The sequence below is a fragment of the Kogia breviceps genome, chromosome 3 (assembly GCF_026419965.1).
Source record: "Kogia breviceps isolate mKogBre1 chromosome 3, mKogBre1 haplotype 1, whole genome shotgun sequence".
NCBI classification, from domain to species: domain Eukaryota; kingdom Metazoa; phylum Chordata; class Mammalia; order Artiodactyla; family Physeteridae; genus Kogia; species Kogia breviceps.
The window spans coordinates 29,470,648-29,492,579 of NC_081312.1; the positions used below are offsets into that span (position 1 = coordinate 29,470,648).

The 21,932-nt window shown below is 47.7% G+C and overlaps 1 protein-coding gene across 6 annotated transcripts in view; it reads left to right on the plus strand.

Moving 5' to 3' along the window:
• The first annotated feature begins 484 nt into the window (after positions 1 to 484).
• The window catches only part of DPF3 (double PHD fingers 3), a 274,103-nt gene continuing 252,655 nt past the window's right edge, over positions 485 to 21,932 (plus strand). For 3 of the 6 annotated variants that reach the window (XR_010839503.1, XR_010839502.1, XM_067028206.1), the window contains exon 1: positions 2,108 to 2,557. Coding sequence is in view for 3 of the 6 variants with exons in the window: in XM_067028206.1 (XP_066884307.1) it covers positions 2,415 to 2,557 (143 nt within the window). In the remaining 3 variants the exon portion in view is untranslated. Of the gene's footprint in view, positions 537 to 2,107; positions 2,558 to 21,932 lie in introns of those variants that run through there. The other 3 variants (XR_009334367.2, XM_067028208.1, XM_067028207.1) reach the window with 2 other exon arrangements.

Genomic DNA, 21,932 nt, shown 5'->3' on the forward strand with positions numbered 1-21,932 from the left:
TAATTTGTTAGACGAAACGGCCGCCTTTCAACTTTTGCACGGGAACAAGGGGATTTGCCCTTTGGGGGATTAAAAACGTAACAGCAAAGCCAAAAGCTAATGAATGGGGTGCAGTGGTTTGTTGGCAATACTTAAATATTTCTGTCCAGGACTTAAACATTTCTGTCCAGGAGCGCAACTCTCTGCAGTTATTTAGAAAGTAGGGATTCAAACAAAACTAAAATACTCTCCCGTGCGTCTCCACTTTCCTCAATCCGAAAAAGAGCTGCTCGCGCGGTACTGCCCCTTTAAGACCTGCTTGCTCTCGGGCTCTACAAAAGGGAGTGACCTCTGGGCTTTGACAGCTCCCCTAATAACTACCACCGTGCAGGCCCCGCCCACCTGGCGACCAGCCGTGCCGATTGGCCGGCGGGCCGGTATCCCGTGCTCTGATTGGCTCTCCGCTTCCCCTGAGCAAACCTTTAGAACTCCGAGACAGACAATATTCTGTTACATTGTAGCAAAATGGCGACTGTCATTCACAACCCCCTGAAAGCGTAAGTAAGACTAAAAAATGTACATATTCCGCGTGGTTTCAATTTGAAAAAAAAAAGGCGCCTTCTGCGAGCCGAGCGCAGCCTATGCACTGCACTTGCAGGCGCCCACAGCCGCGGCGGGGCTTCTCTCTTTTCTTTCAGCTCTTACTTCTTCATCTTTTTTTTTTTTTTTTTTCCTTAACGCGCAGAAATGTCAGGAGATGCAATTAACAAGAGGAAAATTGTTACATCTATGTTCTTCTAAATTGGCGGACAGAGAGAGAGGGGTTATCCGCAGGGAAGCCAGGCGCTCGAGCGCTCTACAGCTAGGGGATCGTGGGCAGCTCGGGGACAGCACGGTCCCCTGAGTCCCCGGCTTTGCGGGGCAGTGAGCGCGGCGCGGGGGGCGGCCCTGATGGGGGCGAGCGCCGGGCTGGGGTGGCCTGGGTGCACTTGGCTGAGCCCCGCGCCTCCGGAGCCCGCGGCCCCCGCCCCGCAGCTAGGTCCGCCGGGGTGAGCGGACCGCTGCAGCTCCGGAGTTTGCAAGGCGCTTTCCGCCTTCCGATCGCTTGCGGGGAGTTTGTGCAAACCTTCCGGAGTTGGGAGGACTGCAGGGGGAGCCGCGGGTCCCGGGAGCCCTGGGGCCCAGGTGGTTGCCCGGGGCTTTCCTGCCGGGGCAGCCCCCGGAGCGTGACGGCGCTTCGGGCGGTCGCCGGTGTGTCTCCGGGTGTGTTTGTGGGGGAGCTGGCTGTAGTAAATTAACGACTCGGGTTAACTTGGGGTTGATTTGGAGACCGGGAAGCTGCAGGTCTTATGAATGGTGTTCTCTCCTCCCCCGGGTGAAAAGCCGAGGCAGGCGAGAGGCAGCTTGGGGCTCCCCGCCTGAGCGGGCTGCGTCTGCTCCCGGCCAGACGAGGGGCAGGTGCCTCTGGCCGCCGCCGCGAGACTTTGAGCGGACGCCCAGATCCGGGACGGAGGGGGTGGGCTGGGCGAGGGCATGCGGGGGCCAGTCCCCGGGTCCGACAGCCAATTCCTGCTCGCCTTCCTTCCCCCTCCTTTTTATCCTGGCTTCCTTCCTTCCTTCCTTCCAGTCGGTGGAACTGTTAAGCCGCCAAGTCCGCTCGCGATCGCGGAGCCGGGGGTGGCTTCGGAAAACTAGCGTCTCTCTAAAAGGGGTGCTATTGGCAGTAATGTTGACAGAGGGGCGCTCCCTCCGGATCTCGGCGCGGCGTGGGTGGGTGGGTCTGCGCGCCTGGGATTAGGACTTCCCAGCTGCAAGTCGCGGGCGAGGGGAGGGAGAGGTGCGCGTGGGGGCCGTTTCGTGCCGAATTCTCGCGGGTGCGTGGCAGATGCCCACCCAGGTTCTTTCAACTTAGCGCATCCGCGTCAGCACCCGGGGCTCCCCTAGGAGTTGAAAGCCAGGTTCGCACGCGGGGAGGCGGGAGGGCGGCAGGGGGTTCTTAACGCGAAGGAACGCGCGGGGAGAACGGGAGGTGTTTGCACCAGCTTATCTCCTATCGGCAATAAGGGAAAAGGGTAGGAATGTCCCAGATCTCGGAGTTTTAAATTTCTGTATATGTATTAACGCTGCTAAGAGGACATTGGAAGCTGAGGCTGATTACAGAGCAGCTCTCGGCTTCAGTTCTCGCTCGGAAGCTCGGATAGGATACGCTGCACTTGAACGCCACAGCGTTTCACCCGAGAAAGAAGATGTTTTATGGCAGAATAAACGGGCGTAACTTCGCCGCATCCCTTCTCGTCGCTAGCGCTGCCACACAGCTGATGCTGTGAGTTTTTACCGAACCCACAGCCGATTTGGAGTTTTCACATTTCCAGCCGAAAACGCATAGCGGGGCTGATGCCTCCTGGTAAACTCAAGTTAGAGAAATCTATTTTCACATGTGCGCCAGGTTTGTTTCCTACTGGGAAAGCGGTACCCTAGTTATTACCCGGGAGCCCACTTATGCGCGGGCGGGCGCAAGGTCTCTACACTCATTCCTGCCGCTCCAGTTTTTTATTTTTGCTTTTTGGACCGCAGAAGGGTGCGTATTTGGGGAGGGTTTCTGTGTGGGGTGGGGTTAGAAGTGGGGAAAGGGACAGAGAAGCGGGGAAAGGGACAGAGAAGCGGGCTGGTTATTGGAATTAGTTCTGAATTATTACACTTGTACTTTGTATAATTAGAAACAGTTGCAATGTGATGTATTTGTAATTCTGTGTCGCCATACACACAACACCCCAGCCTGCTTTTTCTAGGTGGCAGTTGAATGGTCACTTATAATTAGCCGCTCATGTTTTTGCATCCCGACCCCTTTCCCTGGTGGTAAGGGTGTGTAAACAATACCCCCGACCAGCCGAGCCTCCTGCGCCCTAGATGGTTTTTAAACTGCTAACGCAGGAGCACGCATGTTGTTACTGCGAGACCTACAACATCTGCTTTTATTTTAAAAAACAACTTGTTTAATAGATCATCTTTATATGTTTCATTTATTTTTAAAAGTTGCCAATCAGGAAACAATACACACGTGAATAAATTATGCATGGGCTAAATTAGAACAAAGCGCAGAGACACATCCAGCGGAAAGGATGGATGGGGGTGCTGGGAGGAGGGGAGCAGGGAGAAAGGTTTGGAGAGCTATGTTTTTATCTTCCTGTGTCCCTCTTGACAATGAAACGGAGCTGAACAACATCAGCATTTTCTCTGTGTGCGTTCTGAGTCTTTCTCTCCCTTCCCTTAAAAAAAAAAAAAAAAAAAAAGGCCAACACCAAGGACGCCCCCTATAGAAACTGGTCACACAAAGGTTTCCTCTAGGATTGAGGGATAAAGTGGTGGTAGGTAATGTTCTGGAAAAAAAACAGCCCAGGTTTCATGCAACACCTCTGTAGGGCTCTGCCTATGCTGAGTGTAGACCATTTTTCATTACACTAGCTTTTTCCACGTGGGACATTCAATAATTCAATAGCTTGAGTAACTGGATGGCACAATTTGAATCTCATTGCTTTGGGGTCTTCTGTAGGGCCCCAAGCTCCTGGAGCCACATCTCCTCTCTCAGCAGTTTAGCTTTCTTCCTGCCTGTCTTTGATCTCCCCTCAACTCCCTTTCTTATTCCTCCTCCTTGTACCCTTCACCCCCGTCCTCTCTGAAGCTGACAGCCTGGCTTTTCTGTCTGTTGTCGCCTTTAACATCTTATTACTGCCCAATAGGGTGTTAGAGGCAGAAACAGGAGCCGCCTGGACTGATCAGATCACAAAGGGCACACGGCAGGTGGCTCCACAACCAAGCAGTCACATCTGGGCTGATAGAATTTAAAAGCATCGATAGGCATGTATGATGTGTAAATAGGTATTGCACATTATTTAATTTAGCAGCTACATTGTCTGAGCCTAGATGTGTGAGTCACCCTTATTTCTTACATGTACACGCAAGATAAGGGCCATGTAGTGAAGTAAAAGGCCATGTTATGATGGTAACATAAATTTGGATTTGATAAAGGTCCATGTGTAAGTCCGCCATATTACCTATTGTATTCTGGTTGATTTCTACATACCTAGGAAACATAAAACTTTCTTTTTTTTTTTTTTTTTGCCCTGCTATATTCTTTTTTTGTTTTTGCTTTTAATATAGATTTTAATCTTATTTGATATTCTACTTCAGGTTAGCCAGCCTCCCCCAAATCTGCTATCAACACTTTAAACAACTTACTCTTTTATTAAGTTATCAAAACCCTGGTTTGTATGCACTTAACTGGGAATGTCTGCCACCTTCTGCCAGACTGGATTATGAACGTATATATCTATTATACTAATTGCCTGCTTAGAAGAGAGTAACTGTTATTATTATTTAGTTATTCCACATAAGCCAATAGGGATTTACCCCAAGTAACTATTTGTTTATAAATAATGAGAGCAGAAAACTATTTGGTCATGCTTGTAACATGTGAACATACAGATGCATAATTGTATTGAAACTTTTTTGTAAGGAGTTTCCCTTGCTTGGAGGCATGGTTTTATATCTCTGTTTTGTTATTAAGGACACAGCTCTGGGAGAAGCAAATATACTTACTCAGCCAAGGTCAAGCAGCTGGTCATGTGCATAGATGGACCTCAGATCTTCGTCTTTTTATACATTCTATGAGCTAGAGACAGTGTATTCTAATCTAAAGTGGTTTTGTGCCTGTGAAAGTTGTGTAATTGTTGCCACTTAGAAGCCAGACCTCACTCTTGCTGTGGCACTCAGTTTAGATATCAGAGAGGATGGTGTAGAGGGGACACATTCCTGGTTCTAATCTCCTTCTGGCTCTTTCTGTTGGGGGTGCATGCGTAGGTACTAAATGGGGAACGTTGAGGTTGGGAATTTGTGAACTTGCAGCTTTTTATGGGCATTATTTTAGCCCCTTATGAAAAAGGACCCTCAGACGTTTTAAGCCGATAGATGCCTAAGAACCACCTTCTGCATCTGCTTATGGTTGCCACTGGAAAAAAAAATCCTTAAATTTTCCAAACTTTGTTAGCACACATTATTTTTCAGTGGGAAGAATGTCTGGTTTGGATGAGATACCCATAAAGGATATTAATTTCTGCCAGAACCCAAATGAAGGCATCGTCACAGGTTAAACCTCTGAAAATTGCCGGACCTGCAGACCATCTGGGAGACATCCAGAGGTTTCCAGTTGAATGGGAGCTGCTCAGTTCCATAAAGTGGGCAGGAATTCAGAGGCAACTTAATTGGAGACTCCTTATTCTCCTCTGTCTTTTTGGAATCATGCAGGTAGCTGAAATTTAGGCACATCTGAGAAACACCGTAATGTCTAAAGCTGTTGCAGAGCCGTCTGCTCAGATCAAGGCAAAAAAATAAAATGCCACAGTCCACAGACTTTTTTTTGAGCCTGTGCCAGGGAAAGAAAGGAAACTGAGGCCGATGTTGCAGTTTTGAAAGTGCAGCCATGCTGATGGTAGTGGTGCTGGGGGTGGGTCATAAAAAGGCACCAGAATCCAGGCCTGTTTATTATCCCAACCTCTGCAAAGTAACTTTTGTGCTTTCTTGAGTGTTCTGAAAGTCAGGAGAAGACAGAAATGTAGCCCAATGTGGCAAGCCCCTGGCCAAAGAAGTGCCACAACCACTGAAATAGTTTTTGCCCAGCCAGGGTTTTCCAGCAGGGGCCTATGTAAGCATGACCCTAGCTTTCAATAATCTTTAAACATGTAGGTATTTAACAAGAAAAGATAAAAGAGTGGCCTGGAGTGTGGGTGGGGAGAGAATAGGTAAGTGGATAAAACCACTGTGTGGTCTGGAACTCTGAAAAGATGATTGTTTAACAGCAAGAGAGACTGATATTATGATCTACAGCAAGTTCCAAAGTTTTCTTTAGTTGTGTGAGCAACTGGGGAGAGATGAGGTGTTGTGGTGTTTTTGTAATTTGTTTCTCTTATTGGTCAGGTTACTAGTGTTTCACAGTCTGTCAAACCATATGGATGAATGGAGCTAGCATCATAAAACTGTCACTGAAAGAAGGTTTTTGAAGCCTGTGATTTGCATCAGAGTTTTAAAAGTAGTGGTTAGGAGGTGTTTTGGCTCGGGGTGGGGTGGTGGGGGGGGGGGGAAGAGGAGCAGCCTGTGCTGGGAATTTCTAGGTTGTGTGTTTGTGAATAGTAGTAGTGGGTGGGAGTGGCAAGGGAAGAGAGAAGCCTTGAGGAGCCTAAGATTTAGGGGGTTGTGTTTGGAAGCAGGGAGGGGCAAGGGTATTAAGCTCAGAGCTCCTAATAATGGGGTTCAAATAGCCCACATTGAGTCCTGCACTATCCAGGCCTTAGTTAAGAGCCCAAGGAACAATGATGGCACATGTCTAATCCCCCTGTGGTCATCTCATGTTGCTATGAAATGAGTGAGTTTTTTTCATTGTTATTCACTTTGAAAATCTGCTGTTTGTATTAACTTCAATCAGAAGCTCCACCAGAGAAGGTTTTTCAGTCCCCAGATTTTCACCTGCCATCAGCGTGGCCCTGTCTCAAACTCTGTCCCTCTTCCACATTCGTTTCTCACCAGTGGGTTTTCTTTTGTAGCTTCAGAGTAATGGAGGAGAAAAAGCTCTGGGAGAGGATCCCAGAGATCTGAGCTCTGTTTTCAGCCCTACCACCCACTAACTATGCGACCTTAGACACAGAACTTCTCTGAGCTGCATATTCCTTGTCTGTAAGATGAGGGTGATGCACCTTGATTGCCAAAATTCCTTTCAAGTCAAAAAAACTTGTGGCTCTTACTATGGTTAATTAGCATAAGGAGGATAGTTAGGGTCCAGTGTTCAAATTCTTCCTTGTTTTTATTTAATTTATTTATTTAAAAAATAAATTTATTTATTTATGGCTGCGTTGGGTCTTCCTTGCTGCACGCAGGCTTTCTCTAGTTGCGGTGAGCAGGGGCTACTCTTCGTTAGGGTGCATGGGCTTCTCATTGCAGTGGCTTCTCTTTGTTGTGGAACATGGGCTCTAGGTGCGTGGGCTTCAGTAGTTGTGGTACATGGGCTCAGTAGTTGTGGCTCGCGGGCTCTAGAGTGCAGGCTTAGTGGTTGTGGTGCACAGGCTCAGTTGCTCCCTGGCATGTGGGATCTTCCCCAAGCAGAGCTCGAACCTGTGTCCCCTGCATTAGCAGGCAGATTCTTAAGCACTGCGCCACCAGGGAAGTCCCCTTCCTTGTTTTTAAAGTGTGGCTCTTGGGCTTCCCTGGTGGCGCAGTGGTTGAGAGTCCGCCTGCCGATGCAGGGGATACGGGTTCGTGCCCCGGTCCGGGAGGATCCCACATGCCGCGGAGCGGCTGGGCCCGTGAGCCATGGCCGCTGAGCCTGTGCGTCCGGAGCCTGTGCTCTGCAACGGGAGAGGCCACAGAGAGGCCACAGCGGTGAGAGGCCTGCATACTGCAAAAAAAAAAAAAAAAAAAAAGTGTGGCTCTAAAGGGTAGTTAAGACTGGTAGACTCTTCTGTAGTTTCATCTTCTCTGATACAGTCTCGCCACATTATGCTACCATTTGCGGTTCTAATCTCTCCCTTCTCAGGACCCAAGCCTGAGGACCAGGTGGTGGCCCATTTAGAATGTGGACTTTTCTTCTGATTATCCCTTTTGAACACTTTTCTTCTCATTAGCACTCCAACTAGAGGATGGAAAGAGAAGTGGGAAAGCTAATTAGCCTATTTTGTTGTTTACAAGCACTCAGATAAAGTTTTTGGTTGTGCAAAAGACTGGAATTATTGAGAACATCTATCTTTTTCTTCCTCTTTTCTTTAAATGTATGGAGGGAGACAGGGAACCAAGCAAAAGTCTTCTCTGGATTTCATTTATCTACAGTCTCCTTGGAACAGTCCTCCCCTCTACCACGGCACCCATCCCAATTAACATGGAAATAAAGTGCTTATTTCACTTCCACCTGGGCGGCTGCAGTTACCTGACTGTTCAGTGAGCCGAAGCAGGTGGGCCTGTATGGATGTCTCAGTGAGCTTCCTCTGTTGTATCCCATGATAACTGCTGAGGTAATGGAGGTGTCTAGCAGACCCACAGAGTCTGGCCATACCCAGGTGGGTATTAGCAGTGTCTAAATTGGAATTCACTGCCTCTCATTCAGTGACATGCCTCCAGAACATCCCAGATTCTTCTGGGGGCATTATTATCAGGCTTTCCTTTGTTTGGAAGCTCCCCTGGCAATTTTCTACAAGTCTAAAGGAGGAAGGGGGGTTGTAAAACCTATCAGAGAATTCATAGAAGCCTAAATTGTGAGCGGTAAAATGAAAGAAAAACAAAACAAAATGGTCACCCTGACCTCCGGCATACAGACGCAGCCCCTTAAATTTCTTTACTACTAGTGGTAAAATACTCATAACATGTATATTTAGCATATATGACACGTAGATGTGCCATTTAAACCATTTTTAAGCGTCAGTTCACTGGCATTAAGTACATTCATAATGTCGTGCAACCATCCATACTATCCATTTCCAGAATTTAAAAAATCATCCTAAACAAACTCCATACCCATTAAACAACAACTCCTCATCCTCCTCCCGCCCCCATTCCAGTCCCTGCTAACCACCATTCTACTTTCTGTCCCTATAAATTTGCCTATTCTAAGCACCTCATATAAATGGAATTATACAATATTTGTTCTTTTGTGACTGGCTTACTTCGCTTAGAATAATGTCCTTAAGGTTCAGCTTTGTTACAGCGTGTATCAGAATTTCCTTCCTTTTTATGGCTGCATAATATTCTATTGTATGTATATGCCTTATTTTGTTTATCTGTTCATCCAATGATGGGCACTTGACTTGTTTCCACCTTTTGGCTATTGTGAATAATACTGCTATGAACATGGGTGTGTAAGTAGCTATTTGAGTCCCTGCTTTCAGTTCTTTTGGGTATGTGCCTAGGTCCCCCTTCATTTTTAGACTTATTAAAACCCAGGGAGTACATTTCTAGATAGTACAGGCAACTCCCTCCTTGTAAACTAAAAAAAAAAAAAATACTAATAGAATTCAACCTTTTTACCCCCTCCCCCATGGAACAACCACTGTTTTGGGGAGGAGGGGTAAATGCCCTGGGAACCCAGAGACTCACTTCTCTCATCCCCAGCCACAAGGATTGCCTTCACTTTGTCCCCCTAACCCTAACCCTTTGAGGGCAGTGGCTCCCTGTGGGGGTCAGGGTTTGGGTTTGCGGGGGGGGGGGGCTCCAGAAGCTGCAGCAGTAGTAGTTACCTTGGTGAGGCTTGGAGTGAAGGTTTCCTAGGCAAAGTGGAGGTTTCATCTGGCAACAGGGGTTCAGGTGGAAGGAGCACCTGGGATGACAGGACAGCTTGAAAGTCAAGAGGTAGTAAATCAGGCCTATTTTTTCATAAGGTGAGAAGGGCTTGTATCTCCTTTCGCTTCCCTTCCCTGTACCCAGCCCTGCTTACCCCCTGCAAGGGGCCCAGATGAAATAATGGATGTGAAAACATTTCAGAAGGTGTAAAGTACACGTGTGAGGTGTTACTAGAACTGCAAAGTTTCTCGTAGCTAACTGAGGCCTTCTCAGAGAGTCAGCAATGTCTCATAAACATTACTATATTAAAACTAAAATAAATGAAAAGATCCTGGCATTACACATCATATCTAATCATTGTTTCTCAGTAAATGCAAAGCCTCACTCGTCCAGCTGTGTGTAAATAGCCCTGGGATCTCAGTGGGGTTTTTTACATCGTCTGGGTTTGAAATAGGTGAGAGAGAATATGAGCTCAAGGGAAGCCCTCATTTCATTTCCCACTGTCAGCCCTGTACTGAGTCCACCCATGATCAGAGGAATCAGACGCTGGCGGGCACAGGAAGTGCTCTCCTGGAACTTGGGCTCCGGTCATCAGCCAGTCTCTGGCTCCTCCTTCTATCAAGAAGACTCCAGGGAGGGAGAGGGGGTGACAGGGGGGGCTGGGGTTTAAATCTGCTTGTGAGCAAGGAGGGTGTGCTGTTGACATAGGGGGTCAGCGGCAAGAATTGATTCTTTATACAAGAGTAGACTATGGACAGCATCGTGGCGAGGGTCAAATCTCAGAATGACAGAGTTATTTGCCAGCCTTGGAAATGCTTCAGATCGAAGCTTGCTGCAAACCCACAGCATTCCTGTACTTGATAAAAGCAAATTAAGTGAGAAATGTCACCCCTACTCCCATTATCCTCAACAAGGACTCTTTACATATCTCTGTTTGCTGCTAGTTGAGCTCAGGGAGAACTGTCTCACCCTCTTTGGAGCTTTCTTCATCCTGTCCTGGCCAATTCTGATTGCAAGCCTGCCCCTCGCAGCTAAGCGGCATAGAGCCTCCCTCCCTGCATCTAGGAGCTTCCACTCCAATGAAGGCCTCCAGTCCGTTTCTCCTTCCAGACCCTTGTTCTTTGGCAGGGCAAAGTAAGTGCTTGTAAACCAGGAAGCGGACTGCTCCCTTAGGCTTCTAGTGAAACCACTGTCAGTTGCGGGTGGGGGGGAGGGCGGAGGCAATGTGGTGCTGGAGGTGGGGGAGGGCAGGGTGGATGGGGTAGTTGAAGTGGAGAGAATATATTCTCTCCTGCTAATTATTTTCCCCGAGGACTTAGCCAATGCAGAACCATCTATTATCGTGGGAGTGCTCTATGGTGGTTTTGCCTGTGATGAATGCTAAGTGGAAACAAGCAAGAAAAATTAACAGGCGGCTGCTTCTGTCCACCTAATTAAAATGCATATCCAAATGCATAATTCCTTATGTTTCCCCATGCACACACCCCCTTCCAATCCCAATTCTACGGAGGAAAAAAAAAACCACTTTCTCCCAATCATTTCTCTTGATTATATTTCCATCAAGGAAGAACTGGAGGGTTCCCTTAGAATAGAGAAGGGCCGTTTTTATAATACACTAAAATTGCTGTTTTTTTTTACTTAGATTGGCCCCCCAAGTTCTGAGCTCTTTTTTGATTAAAATGAAGAACAAAAACTTTATCTGACTGCAGAGAAAAGGGGGAAGGAAGGAAGTAGAGAAAGAAAGGAGGAAAAAGAAAAAGCAAGAAAGAAAAAAAAGAAAGTTCCCACAATTTCCACTGACCTTTTAGTTTTGTGCTAAAAGTCTGGCTTGGATCAACAATGAGAATTTTGAAGGTCTTTTTTATCTCCTCTTCCTCTTCATTTCTTTCCCTGACTTTGCACTGCTTCCCCCAACCCCCCAAACAAACATAGCCCAGGGTTTTGCAGAGAGATTTTAGAAGAGGCATCTACCTGTGCAGATCAGGTAGAGAGAAGAAACAAAAGCCTCTGCATCTGGGGCAAGATCAGAGATGCTGACATCATGGTCCCAAGTATGTCTTGAATCAAACAAAAAATATCTCTTCACCCTTATCTTCCTCACTTTTTGTTCACCCGAATGATCATTTTCTCCCCCCTTGGGAGAACAACTTTATTCAGTGGTCATAAAATATTTAATAAGACACGAAACTTAAGTCACTGTGTTCAACTGGACGTCACTGCCATCTCTGTGGCAGCCCCCCTCCCCCGGCCAGCAGCCCCCCCCCGCCGCACCCCACTCCTGAAGCCCCCTGACTGCCCTCCACAGAAGCCCCAGCTGTTGATTTATCAGGGCCGGCTGGCTCAGCAGTGCATGGAGATTGCTTTTAATTAACTCTCTTCATTTTTCCCAATCTTCAGGGAGCAGCAGCCCTTTAATGATTTTAATATTTTATCTGGATTTATATCCGCCTTATTTGTTGTTGTTTGACTTCCGCATTTGTTCTTCCTGAGTTGCTTCCTGACTGATATATTTGTTTGCCCCTTTCCCCTGGCCCCCAAGACCTTCCAGGAGAACGGGTTCTGAAGAAGGCCCAAGCTTCCTTCCCAAGCTTTCCACCATTGCTCAGGGAGAGGTTGCCTAGTGTTGGCCTGTGTCATGATTTGGATTAGAACTTTTGTCTTAGGAATCCCAGTCTCACCTGCCTCAGCAGAAGGAGTTTCTGAGCTTTTCATTAAAGAGAAAAAAAAAAAATCTGAATTTTAGAAAGTGAGGTCTCTTTGCCTCTTTGGTGCTTGCTGCCTCTGTAAGGGAGTGAGCTGCCCTGGAGAGCTGGATAAAAACTGCTTCCTGGGTCTGGAGGTCTGTCATCTTGCTCACCCCAATCTGATGTAGTTCAGTGGAACTGCTGGAGGATGATGACTTCAGGGCAGGGCTGGATGTAGGTGCAGTCAAGTCTTTCTGCCACTTTCTGCATCTTTAGATATGGCTGGGATTTGCTCAGCAACTGCTCAGAAGAGTAATTGTAGGTATGGTCTGAAAGAGGACCTGCAGAGGCGCCAATTGCCTTCTCTATTTGAGGCTGCGTGCTCCCTCAGCCCTCGGTTCCCTGTTTCTGTGCCCGCTTCTTACCCACCACCATCTGAACACCTTCCCACCCCCTCTTCCAGCTGCCTTTTGGCTGCAAAGTCTGCTTCTTCCCCCAACAGTCCCAGAGAGGCCTGGCAGACAAACTTGCACGGGGGCTAGTTTTCAGAACCAGCTTGTCCACAGAATGCCCTTTTGGCATCTCTATTTGGTGATGTGTCTTCAGGGTTATTCGTTGCTAGGCAACTGCCAACTAAAGTTTGAGCCTGATCTGGGATTGCAGTGAATTGCCCTGGGTGACTTGTATCCACATTTAGGGACTTGGCTTTGCAATCCTGTGAACAGGAAATTGAGAAGATATTTTTCCTTGTGCCTTTATGGAAAGAGGTATTGGTTTGTAAAATCTAGCCCACTGACTGGCACACGAATGTCTGTGCACACAATGTGTGTTTTGATAATGAAAATGGCGATTTCTTCCCATCTCCTTGTATTCATCCCTTGAGCTCTGCTAATTCTGAAAACCTATGATATGTCAGGTACTAAGCTACCTTCAGGGTACAGAGACAGAAAACCATGGCTTCTAACATCACAGTTTGGTGTTTAGGCAACTCAATGTCGTATTGAGTGTTTCTTTTTCACTTTTCCTTGGCAATTACAGGCCCTTTTGAGAATCCTATGAAAGTTCTGGATCATCTCCCCAGAAAAAATGCAGATAGGTGTGAACATCTGCCTGTGGTTTTATGGGCTTCACAGACTTTGAGGAGCCCATCAGCAGATGCCCTAGAGGCACATGGGCTCCAGGTCAAGAACCTTAGAATGAACGATGTGGGTGAACTCGTTACCCTGAAAGGATGCTTCTGTATCCCTGCTCAGACAGGTGGCACCATTCCCACTTCCACTATAGTCTTACCAAACTGCTTGTGGCTCCTCAGCCCTATCCTGCCCCAGAGGCACATGACGGACATCTACTTGCTCATCTTCCAGACACTTCAAAGTCCCCTCTTCCCTGGCAAAGCCCTTGCTGACCCTCAGGTAGAATTGCCCACCCCTGTCCTTGGCCCCATAGTCTCAAGCATACTCTTCTCTCCCCGCCACTGAAATACTTAACGCTGGTTGGTTAGAATGTAAGGCCTTGGAAGACTGGGAGGGTGGCTGCCTGTGCCTTTCTCTCCCTATAGGATCTAGCATAGCAGGCGCTTAATAAATGTGTGTGGAGTAACTGAGCAAATGAAGCCAGCAGGCTCTTCCCGCCTAATTTGCTTCTAGGTCTCTAGAGTCGACTTGTTTCTCATTCTCTCCCTGGCAGGAGTTTGGAAAAGGCAGCAGAATTCCTTTCCCCGAATTCTTCAATTTCAGTAGTCGGAAAATAGGCACAAGCTTGCCTTGCTTGCATGTAGCGTGTGAGGCTGTGATGATTGTCAGCGTCATTCATTCTAGCCCTTTGTCTCTTTACCACTTCATCCCTGTGGATCTAAAAAACTTGGCTTTCCTTCCCCTTGGTCCTGGGAATTAAAGGCAAATCTTTTTGCTCTGTCCTCTTTCGGGACTAAGTAACCCAGGGCTTGTGACTAGCCACTGATAAATCAACCACATTTTTACTAAGTGTCTACTATATGCTCAGCTGTGTATGGGATTTCCTTTAGCCTTCGGTATACCTGAGGACTTTTATGGGTTTTTAAGATGGAAGAGACCAGAAGGTACAGGTACTATAATGGTTTAACCCAAAGTTGGGATCTGGTGAGAGTCTGTTGCCTGTCCTACTGAGCTTTGGAGGTAACTGTGGCCCAGTCACTGTTTTCAGATAGATATTCTTTGAGAGAATTTCCTATACTTTCATAATGCCTACATAGATATAACTTTCCCTATGGCTCTCTCCCAACCATGTTCAGGGCAGGTAAATTCATGTGACAATGAAACAAAAACTGATGTCCTGGGGATCACGTGAGGACCTTTATTATTCATATTGAGAGAGAGAGAAATCTCTATCCTCATAACTTTTGTATTTCCTCTTGCTGCTTTTCGACCCTCCAGAACATTCAGTGTTGGGACCATGTGGAGGAAGGTGCCACCCTGGAGAGGCCTTTCTGTGTCAGAAGGAAGGTGAGGGCCAGAGGTGGAGACAGGCTATTCAAGTCAAGTTTTAACTCAGATTCTCGTCCACTAGACATCCTTCAACGTGGAGAGCTAGAAAAAGTGCTGATGGTGCACGAAGTATAGGCTGGAGGAGCAGGATTGTACCAAAGTGTTTGTGAATTCAGAGAGGTTCATATTGCACCAGCACCTACTCTGGAAGTTAGCTCTCCTTCAGTCCCGGGTATAGCCCTTCAGCACAGAGGGTGCACATGGGGCCATCCGGTTCCTGGTGCTCATTTCCTTTCTGGGCAGCCATCCCAGTATAACAGATACTTCTACATATTCTGTCCTCATTTTATCTAATTACACACATCTCTGGGGGATGGGGAACAGGTTTGGATCATTCGATTTTAGGTCAGTTGTGCACAGGGTAGCTGAGATGAACACTGATCTACGGAGTTCTATGAAATTCAGAAATTTCCCATAGTTCCCTGGTCCATAGCACACACACCAGGGGGCATTGTTTGCTATCTCAGGGGCTGGAGATCCCAGTCAGCATGGGGGAGGGATAGAGCCTGACTGGTTCGTGGACTTTTCTGAGACGGAGCTAGCTCTTGCTATCCTTGGAGCAATAGGGTTCTTTTATTATTTCGTGATCTGCCTAACTGAGAGACCCAATTATATAGGTCCCTCTTCTGGTGGTCATTTATGTTCACCCATTATCTGCCTAGAATGTGTTCAGCTTCCTGAGAAATACAGGACAAAAGGAGCTCTGATGGATGCAACCATCTCTATCATTGCCCAGTGTTGCCAGGAGTTCTTGTCTCCTTTGTGACGCAGATGAACTGGTCTGGACAATATAAAAGCTCTGAAATGTCCCCACCTTTCTCCAAGACCTAGAGCTGGCAGGCTTGGGCAGTCCAACTTCCTGGCATCTCTCCTTCAGGCTCTATTGTAGCTTTTCAAATCCCCAGGAAGGAAAAGCCCACTGGTTACTCTTTTCTTTTGCTTTCTGCTTCTTATTTCATTCCTTGACTCAGACCTAAACCTCCCCAATGCTCTGTGAGCCCTAGATAGAGGAATAATCTACTTAATGCTTCATATCAAGGTTTGCACCTCCAGCCTCGGTTTCGTTCTGACCTTGTCCCCTTCATCTGTGCCCTTTTGACATCTTTCTCCTTTCCCCATGCATCGCACCTTGATCAAAAAGCACTGAAGAGGCACAAAAGGAAGGGAAGAGTATTCTGCCTAGTCCCCAGGAGGGCACACTCTATCTTATCAGTGTGGGAGCAGGGAGAGAGAAGGAGGAAAAGGCAAAGCTTGCACACAGCAAACATGTGAGAAGAAGCCGTGGAGAAGAAACAGGGTGCGTGAGGTTACATGGTGGGATTAACTGTGCTCTGTGAGTGGTCCAGCCCCCGAGGGGTCTGTGAAATTGGAAGAGAGAAAGTGGTCCCACGGTGGGGATGTCAGAGAAGGTTTCAGGGAGGAGGTAGCTTGGAGCTGAGTTTGGAAGGAAAGTGGGATCTGGTAAGGCTCAGGAGTGGTGGAGGCGGAGGATGGAGAAGGTCAGGCATGAAAGGGATGTGAACAAGGATTTGGGAAGCATTTGAGTAATTCCTTAGAGAACCCTCTTCCTTTGGGGTGGTGGTGGGAGGCCAGGTAGGAAGGGATGTGTGGATGATAGCAAATGGATCCATTTGGCTGGACGGGAGTGGGAGGGGTCTATGAACAGGAGGTAAAAAAGGAAATAGCCTGGGGCCAGGTTGCTCTGAGTGGAGCCCCAGTTTGGCAGCCAATTCTTGGGAAGAACTTGAACACCTCAGAGGCCAAAAGAGAGACCCAAGGGGGAGGTAGGGGTTATCATCCTGTGTCCCTCAGCAGGGAGGATGTCCACCTCCAGAGATTCCCTCTCACTGATTCTTGGTTCTTGGTTTCCTTGGTTATGTGTTCTGGATCTTTCCCAGGGAACCTCCCAGAGGGGGTGGGGGTGAGGGGGACTCTTGGGGGCTTGCCCTGGATGAGCCATCCATCCCATTGGGTACAGGACAGCCCTGGCCAGCTGCTTGGGCAGATTTGCCAAGTGGTGCAGGATTGTAGGATAAAGCCCGTCCTAGTGCCGGATCTAAAGGTCTTTCCCCCTTTCTATACTTTAATCACCACCCCCTTTCTTCAACAAAAGCAACAATGATAACAACCCATAAATGGTTATAAATAAAATATACAAATCCTGTCTAGGAAAGAACACATAAATGCTGACCCTCTTAGCGCAATCAAAGGCTGGTGCCCCAAGGATTAGTTTCATGGTTCAAATGGGAGTGGGGTTTGCGGGGAGTGAGGTGGGAGTGTGGGATGGGGAGCAGGCAGTGAGACTACAGGTTTCTAAGACTGTGTTTCTTCCTGGGAGGATGGAAGAGGTTTATTCTGAAGGTAATGCCTCTCCACTCCCACCCAGGCACCCAGGCACCCCGTTACCCATTCAAGCTGCCCACCGAATGTTTATTTCCTCCTGCCGGAAGGGCTGGGCCCCAGGGAGCTAGCTTTCAGGGGGAGGCTGGTGTTACCCCAGTCCTCAGGTTCCTTGGAGCCTTGAACTCTTTGAGAGCTCAGATGGCCATCCTAGGGAGCGAGAGGGTGGTGAGCAGTGCCATGTGGCCTACAGCTTGGGTACGGTCTCTAGAACTGGAGAGTGTGGGTTCACATCCAAGCCCCATGACCACGGGCGGGATTCCTAACCCCTCTGTGCCTCAAATTTCTCCTCTGTGAAGTGGGAGAGATGGTTTCTGCCTTTAGAGGGTTGTTGGAAGGATTAAACAAGTTCATAGATGTACAGTGCTTAGAATATCACCCTCGTAATAGATGTTGGCAGTGACCCCGTTTTTCTATCTGTAAAATGCAGTCACACTAGCTGATTTTTCCCACAGTGGCCTCTTAAGGAATATGAGATAATAAGTAGGAGAAGCTCTTATTTTCTTAGAAGAAAGACACTCTAGAACTCGATGGCATTATTATTAGTAACTCTTGGAACAAATGTGCTAGAAGAGAGTTGTGTTTTTTTTTTCAGTACGCGGGCCTCTCACTGTTGTGGCCTCTCCTGTTGCGGAGCACAGGCTCCGGACACGCAGGCTCAGCGGCCATGGCTCATGGGCCCAGCCGCTCCGTGGCATGTGGGATCTTCCTTGACCGGGGCCCAAACCCGCGTCCCCTGCATCGGCAGGTGGACTCTCAACCACTGCGCCACCAGGGAAGCCCTAGAAGAGACTTTGAGAGAGATTTAGCTATGGCATGCTTTGTCCGGGAGTTCAGGTTATTGCATGCCACTGAATCGGTGCTGATATTCGGTCCTTCAGAGCAGGGATGAGCATTTCAGAGCTGCAGAAACACAACACATCGAGGTGAGCTGTCATGTGACTGGACGCCTGGTTCCTGCTTCCATTCACTGATGCCTCCTCCAAGGGAGAGGCAAGTGCTTTCTGCCTGGATGAGCTCTGCCCTTTCCACAGCTAGAAAAGGGCTTGAACGTCCTTCAGACCAAAGTGTGTTGGGGTGAGAGCTGGTCTGTGCACTTTTCTCCCGTGTGGTCCACCATCCTGTTGTCGGACACCTTGCTGATCGCAACCCTCCTGTCCCAGCGGGTGTGTGTATACATGTTCCCAGCACACGCGTTTTGTAGGCAGCGATCTGTGCTTGACAAGCTGGCATTCCAAACTCCAGATCTTCCAAACACCAGACCCCTATGTTATTTTTAACTGTCCAAAGTTTTTTCCACGTCGTGTAATTGATGGGACTCCATAGCCTCGTCGGAGAATCTAAACTTCAGCTTGTTTTGCCTCCCTTGAATGGGCATATGTCTGATGACCAAGCAGAAAAACACCCTGTTTTCGGAGCTGACTGGTCTAAATCTTCGTGCCCACCCCACACCCCACGCATCTCTGGGGAACAGAAGTGAACACAAAGATAACCTGAGCTCGCCTGTTTCTGTGGCTCCAGATAGGAGGGGGGCAGATCCCTTCTGTCTGTGACCTTCTTGTCCCCGCTCTCTCTCGGCGTCCCGATAGTGAGGGACAAAGCTATGTTTTCAGAGAGATAACAGGCAGGGCATTGAGGAGTTGGGCGTGCAATCTCTCCTGGCCCTCTTTTCCAGCCCCCACATTCCCCAAGGGGAAAGTCACATTCTCATCATCCTCTGGGGACAGTCCTGGACAGACGCTCTTATTTCAGAGAACCCGAGATCTTGTGGCGTCAGTGACCACCATCCTTGTGACACTGGAGAAGATTCTCAGCCCTCCAAGTCCAGGAGAAAGTGCGCCATCTCACACTGGCCTGTCATTTGCATTGTGAATTTCTCCAGCCTTGTGTGCCATTTCTCTTTTCCCTTCACACATCTCTCTAGACCATGGTGCCCTTAGCACCTATGTTAGTCGAGCATGTACAAGGTACCAGCTACTGTGGCACTGAGTATACAGTAGTAAGCAAAAATGATATGGACTTCTATCTTTGTGGAGCTTGTGGTCCAGTTGGGGAGATAGACATTGATCACATAAATATATAAATAAAAGTTGAATCTGTGTTATGTTGGAAGGTCCAGGAAGACAGAAGAGAGTAGGCTGAGGGAATTGCTCTAGTCTGGTATGTTGAGGAAAAGTTTCCTTGAGGAGGCAACGTTTCATCCCAGGCAGAGGGAACAGCATGTGCAAAGGTCCTGTGGCATATTGGAAGAACCAAGGAAGGCTGCTGTGGCTAGGAGTGCAAGAAAGAAAAGGAAAGTGTGGCTCACGATAGGGTAGGAGAGGTCAGGAGGGACCAGAACATGCAGGGCCTTGATGGATATTTTAAGGGTGTGTACTTTCTCCTAAGAGCAGTGAGCAGTCAAGGGTTTAAGTCGGGAAGTGACTTAATCCCATTTATGTTCTAAAAAATTTCCCCCTGGCTGAAGGGAGATTTAGCAATAGAGCCTGGAAAGGATGGGATGAATGAGTTCTGAGGAGGCTTTTCTCGGTAAAATTTAGAAAATAAAAATGAGACATGTGCGTGTCATGAAGGACAGGCATTAGCTGGACAAGGTTGTGATGATAGAGTTTTCCCTTGAACTGCTTCCCTCCTTCCGCTCATTCTCAGTTCCATTTGGTAGTTTTTATTTATTTATTTTTTCCTTTTGGTAGTTTAAAGAAGCTGACAGTCCGTCCCCATCCTCAGAGGTTTTTGATACTGTGGAGAGATCTGTTTTCCTCCTAAGCAGAGTCTGGAGTAGTCCTTCTGCTGTCCCTGCTGCTCCCTCCAACTGCCCTTTGAGCATCTCAAGGGGTGGCCCAGGATTACGTACACAAGGGGCATGTGTGTGACTGGTGAAAGGTGGATTCTGGGCTGCCTCCTGGACCCACTGAATCAGGGCTGAGACCGTGCACTCTGGTTCTTAGTTCTGCTAAAGCTTAAGAACCTCTGCTCTTTCAGCCCTGCACATGCATCAGTAAGTGTAATGACGCTTTAAATGGGAGGTGGGGGGTAGATGGGTACCAAGTGCTTTCGAGGCAAAGAAGGAAGGAAGGTCTTCTTTAGGCCTCACAATAATTTGCTTAAGGAGACAAGGCTATGGTAACTTCAGTTACCAGATGGAGTTGGTGGAGGAGGGAGTTCCAGTTGATGTCTGACTCCAAGCACTTTCCTTTGCCTTTCTTTCTTCCCACTCTATTCTCCAGTGGGCAAAGGTTAAAAAGTACTTACTTATAATTTCCAGATGTAGTTCCTTTTTTAAAAAAGATCCAGTACCTTTTTGGGGGCTCATGAGATCCATCTAGAAAGTGAGTATCCAATTAGTACACGAAAGGGTGGAATTAGGTGAGTTAATCGTAATTATTATTATAACATTCTAATATGGAAGATATCAAACCTGTACAAAAATACACAGAATAACACAAAGAACCTCCACGTATCCAGCACCCAACCCATAACAGTCACAAGGTGGGTGGGCATCTTTTCAGTTGTTCAAACTTTGCTCTGTGATGCTCTCACTTCTATGTCTATTGGATGAAATACCTGCTAGGTGAGCGGGCAGCAGGAGCAGAGAAGCTTTCAAAGTACCCCACCAACTAATGACCAAAGAGAGACAAAGCTCTTTTGATTCAATTTGTCTGTCAATAGTACAGCTCATAGGCAGAGCTAGTGCTTGGAGCTGTAGATCTAAGAAATACCTTAGAGACCATCGGTGGTCTCCCTCACTGTGGGACACGGCAGCAGAGGCCAGGGCAAGGTCTGGGGACAGTCCTCAGGCTCTGCACAGCTAATAAGAGGCAGATCCTCCAGGCCTGCCTTCCTTACACAACACAGAGGGTCTCTTGGCATTTTTGTTCTAGTATCTTCTAGCCTGAAATTGTGGGACAGAAACCCCACCAGAGCCCTCATGGTTGAAATACCGGTATTCGACCACCTCAGCTTTTGCTTCCTCTTTGTGAAAAAGATCCTTGGTGTAGCCCAGCGGTCTCCTGGTCTGGCTAGGATAGATACATCTATGAGTACTGGTGAAAGCAAAGTGGGCCACACACGCTCAATCTCCCTTAGCTCTGCCTGCCCTAAAATTTTAGAAGCCCTGAAGCAAAATATGACAAATTAGTGAGTGCCATAGACTTTCAAGAAAGGAAGAAGCCAGTTTCACTGACCAGCTTCCTGGAGGAGGTGGAGGCGGGTGGTAGGTACTGATGGATGGGTAGAAGTTAGGGAGTTGAGGATAGAGAAGGCTTCCCTTTAAGAGGGGAACCAATCTCTCAGCACCGCACATCGATCAGGAATTATTTAGCACCTCCTGAAGCGGAAGGTTCTGTACTTCACAGTGAGGGCGATACCGAGGAGCAGAGGATACAATTTCTATTCTCCGGGAACTTTCTGTCTAGTTGAGGGACAAGACATATGCTGAATATTAATATAAGTGGGAGACTCTAAGACGGTAAGATGCAAGTTGACTTTTAAGATCAGCCTGAAGAAGAGTGCAGTGGAAACTAGGAGGTGAATCACAAAGCAGCACGTAGTAACAATATTAACGGCGTGGGCCCAGTGTCTCCTGCGTGTGGGGCCGTGTGCTGGTTGCGGCGATAACTGGATCGTTACACGGCAGCTTTTAAAGTAAGAGTCACGCTCGTTCCAGCTTCCATCTCTTGAACACCTATGCCTGCTCGGCAGCCCTGTGCTGTGTGCTTACACACATGAACTCATTTAATCCTCCTAGGAAGCAGGCAGTATTAACTATTTTATAAATGAGAACACTCCAAAGAGTTTAAGCAACTTGCCCAAGACCTGAAGCATGGACCTGGGTCTGTCCATCCCAATGAACTTGGGCTCAGAAAGGAAGTGTGAATACCAGCCAGGCTGAGTAGTTGGGAGAGAGAAGGCTGAACAGGTAACAAAGGACCTATTACAGACACCTGTGTGAGAACTTTGGCACGGATCCTGTAGGTGTTGGGGTGTTATTTAAGGTATGTCAGGATGGACATTGAGGGTGATTAATGTGCAGGAT